This window comes from Hyla sarda, chromosome 4 (assembly GCF_029499605.1).
Source record: "Hyla sarda isolate aHylSar1 chromosome 4, aHylSar1.hap1, whole genome shotgun sequence".
Taxonomy (NCBI): Eukaryota; Metazoa; Chordata; class Amphibia; order Anura; family Hylidae; genus Hyla; species Hyla sarda.
Genome location: NC_079192.1, coordinates 8324331 through 8328819, shown reverse-complemented (window position 1 = coordinate 8328819; position 4489 = coordinate 8324331). Strand labels below are relative to the sequence as shown.

The following is a 4489-nucleotide window of genomic DNA, read 5'->3' as shown; positions in this document are numbered from 1 at the left end:
AGGGCTATCTTAGTGTTGTCTTCTTTTAGATATTTAATAAAAGTTATTTTTTTTGTATTGTTATATGTATAGTCAATACTTTGTAGGTTTGGCAATCATAATACTTACTAGGACCCTTTTTGCCCCATTTTTGTGTCCCCATCCATTTACACGTGGACCCCCATCAGCATGTTCTCGTACATCCACAACAGGCCCCACCATCAGCATTCTTCAGTCCTTCACGCTAGGCCCTCGCATCAACATGCCCCCAATCATACATATCAGGCTTCCTCACCCAACAGCATGTCCCTCATCCATTCGCACCAGCCCCCCATCAGAATGTCCCCTATACATCAACATTAAGACCCCAATAAGCATGTCTTATGCATCTGCAACAGCCCCCAACCAGAATGTGCCCCATCTATCACACTAGGCCACCCCCATCATGAGCCCATTCATTCACTCCAGGACCCCCTCCCCCCCATCAGAATGTTCCCATCCAAGCACACCATGTCCCCTATCAGCATTTTAACCTCTTCAGGACGCCGGACGTATGCATACGCCCTGCATCCCGAGTCTTTAAGGACGAGGGGCGTATGCATATGCCCGTGGGAATTCAGGTCCCCGCCCCTAGCCGTTTGGGGACCGGACCGGGATGCCTGATGAAATCATTCAGCAGGCATCCCAGCACATCACCGAGGGGGGTCCTGAGACCCCCCCCCCCCCATGTCGGCGATCACAGAAAATCGCATGTCAATTCAGACATGCGATTTTCTGCTATTCAGGGCTGATCAGTTCTCTGGTGACCCGATCATCCGGAAAATAGGGATGATCGGAGCTGTCAGTGACAGCCCCGATCATCCTGAGGGATAGGAGCGAGGTCGCAATGCTGCGATCTCCTCCTCTCCCCTGGCATTGGTCAGAACTGATTCTGACCAATGGTAGAGCAGGACAGTAGGTTGTCATGGCAACCCCCATTCTGCCCACTTCTGAATGTCAGGCAGAATGGGGGGGAGAAGATGGAGGCCAGTACCTGGCCAGAGGATGCGTGGGGACCCCCGATCGTCGCTGGAGACAGGCACAGGTAGGGAAACGACAGTGGAGGGGGGGGTGGTTAGGAAGAGGGCAGTAAGTGATATTTACTGCTGCCCTTCCTAGTGGGTACCAAACTGCAACTCCCAGCATGCCCAGACAGCCAAAGGGTGTTTGGGCATGCTGGGAGTTGTAGTTTTGCAACTTCTGGAGGGTCACAGTTTGCCCAAACGGTAGCCCTCCAGATGTTGCCAAACTACAACTCGCAGCATGCCTAGACTGCCATGGCATGCTGGGAGTTGTAGTTCTGTAACATCTGTCCCTTCAGATTTAGCAATTTGCATGATTTTTTTTTAATTGCTGCTCTACTTTGAAGCCCTCTTATTTTTTCAAAAAGTAAAAATGTGTCCATTTTATGATGCCAACATAAAGTGGATATATTGTATTTGTAAATAAAAATAAAATTTATTGGGAATATCCATTTTCCTTACAAGCAGAGAGCTTCAAAGTTAGAAAAATGCAACATTTTCTAAATGTTCATATAATGTTGGGATTTTTCACCAAAAAAGAATGCAAGTAACGCCGAAAATTTACCACCAAAATAAAGTAGAATATGTCACGAAAAAACGATCTCAGAATCAGAATATTCGGAAAAAGCGTTTTAGAGTTATTAATGCATAAAAGCGACTGTGGTCAGAATTGCGAAAAAGGGCTGCGTCCTTAAGGGGTTAAACAATCATAGTGGGCGGTGGCCATGGTGGATCCAAATGCATCACGCACTAGGAGAGGAGGAGGTAAAGGGAACTTTTCCTCCCCCTCTCTGTCTACATGTACTGAGACTGTAGTCAAAAGGCAGGGGACAGGCTGTCAGATGCCTAGCGAAGCCATGTTATGTAAGTGCGCTCCATCTGGAATCCCCAGAACACCCCACACCCTCCAGCACTTCTCCTTCACATTTCTACTTGCTGGCCATCCAGCACTGCATAAATGAGTCTTTGTGACTACAGTTCAACTGTGACCCCTCTAACTTCGATATCTACGCTATATATATATATATATATATATATATATATATATATATATATATATATATCTCAAACAAAATTCCTATTTTTAAACTATCGCAATTTTATTAAATTACCAGTGGGGAAAATATCAGAAGCAACAAGAGAAAGTATTATTTTACTAAAAGAGTGGGTAACTGCTTGGAACTTCCAGCAGATGTGGTTGTTAAGTCCACAGTAAGTGAATGTAATATAAATCTGTCAACATTTATCTAAACAAAGATATAGCCTAAGATAAAAATTCAAAGGGGAAAAAAAGAACTAGATGGACCAGATGGTATTTTCCTGTTGACAAAAAAATGTAGAAATCTTCCTAAAAAGGATTTTAATAACCTTTTTCATTTCGTTATTACTTAAACTGTATATCATAGGGTTAAGTAGAGGCGTTACAACAGTGTAGAGCAAGGAGAGAATTTTCTTTTCACTTTCCCAGTTTTTAAATGAATACATGCTAAAAAGTGACCCATAATACATGGACACCACAGCCAGGTGAGAGCCGCTTGTGGAGAAAGTTTTGTACCTCATTGTAACAGAGGACATCTTCAGTATGGTGACGATAATGCTGATATATGAGATCATAATAAGAGTAAAGGGGAAAATTATTAGAGGCAGAACCAAAAACAAGCCTTCAGTTTTTATTATGAAAGTATCTGAGCAGGAAAGTTCAAGTATAGGATCAAAATCACAGAAGAAATGGTCAATGACGTTGGGTCCACAGAACCACAAATAACTCATTGTTATAGAAAACATCAACGCTATTGCCAAGATGATCATCCAGAATGCTACAATTGCCTTTAGACAAAACGCAAGGTCCATGACTGTAGCATAATGTAGGGGGTTACAGATGGCCTGGTACCTGTCATAGGACATCACGGCCAGGAGAAGACATTCAAGTTCACCTGAAGCCGTAAAGAAATAAAATTGAGTCAAACAGCCGACAAAAGACACAGACCTTCCTTCGTACAATATCAGGCTGAGCAGGTTGGGTACAATGGATGTGGAGAGAAGAATGTCTGAAAATGCCAACTGTGTGAGGAAGAAGTACATGGGGGAGTGGAGGGATCGGCTGTAGGACACCACAACGATGATCAGGAGGTTCCCACATAAAGTCACACAGAAGATGGCCAGAAGCAGAAGAAAGAAGAAAATCCTTAAATTTTGTATATTCTGAAATCCCAAGAGAATTATTTCGGTCACAAGGCTTACGTTTGTAGAGTGAATATTCATTGTCTTGAATAATAACACAGCAAACACATCTATTTAGGATAAGGCCCTACATTCAGATATGTTATTCTTGAGAGGTATACATTAAAAAGACATATTCAGTCACATTATGTAATAGGTAGCAAAGTACACTGCGTCACAGTAACATAGTAACATAGTTTTTTGTCTGTATAGAAACAAGCCAACCGGCACCAGAAAGCCTTTGAAATAATTAGAACAATGTCCGAAGCCCACATTGCGGGGGACCAGGTGTGTCGGCAGGAGTGGAGGTGCTAGCAAAGTGAAAAGCTATATGTGGTATAGAGGTAATAGAAAAAGTAACGTTGCACTCACCACAAGACACAGCATGGAGGTTTTCAAATCCAGGTTTATTCGTAAATACGAAGTGCTATACAGTCAAATCAGGTTGGAGGGAAGGGAGAGAAGCAGACATCAGCTCCGTGGAGCTGGCTGAGTGCTAGCACTCAGCCAGCTCCACGGAGCTGATGTCTGCTTCATGTGAACGTCAGGTGACTTATGTGACAACATCATTGGGCGCTTCCTCAACTCATCTTAGACAGCAGAGGAAGGCTACTGCCGAAACACGCCCTGTTTGGTTTGAAGTATAGGCAATAAAGATACTTGTTCCTGAGTATACTTGGTGAGTGCTGGGACTTTATTTACACTGTTTCTGGACCTGGTCCACTACTTGCACTACCCCAAATGGACATGTCAACCAACTTATATAGTAATCACAACTTCATGTGGATAGAGTTCCATAGTCTCTGTGCTCTTACAGTAAAGAATCTCTGTCTGTGATGATGGTGAAACCTTCTTTCCTCTAGACATAGAGGATGCCCCTTATCATGGTTACCGGCCAAGGTAAAAAAAGATCACTAGAAATATCTCTGTCCATTAACATAATTGTACATTGTGACCAGATCCCCCTAAGACGTCTTTTCTCTAAACTAAAAAAACGCAAGTGATAACCTGTCCTGGTCCTGTAATCCTCCCATACCAATATTATCTTGGTCGCCATCCTCTGCACCCGCTCCTTTTCTGCCTCATTTTCATTTAATTTCTGCTGCATTTTGATTGAAAAACATTATCATTTTCTATATTTTTTCCCCAGTTCAAACTATTTGGTGAATCCATTCTCTGTGGTGTAGATCGTTCCTGAACTCCAGTAATATGATAGGTATGAACTTCAC

The 4489-nt window shown here is 42.9% G+C and overlaps 1 protein-coding gene across 1 annotated transcript; it reads right to left on the bottom strand.

Moving 5' to 3' along the window:
• Positions 1-2336: 2336 nt before the first annotated feature.
• LOC130367212 (olfactory receptor 10A7-like) lies at positions 2337-3302 on the bottom strand. The gene has a single exon (XM_056569614.1). It carries the CDS (start codon positions 3300-3302, stop codon positions 2337-2339), a length of 966 nt encoding a protein of 321 aa, XP_056425589.1.
• Positions 3303-4489: the final 1187 nt, after the last annotated feature.

Excerpts from the sequence above, each read along its gene's own strand:
- LOC130367212 (XM_056569614.1), bottom strand. The coding sequence starts at position 3,302 with ATGAATATTCACTCTACAAACGTAAGCCTTGTGACCGAAATAATTCTC.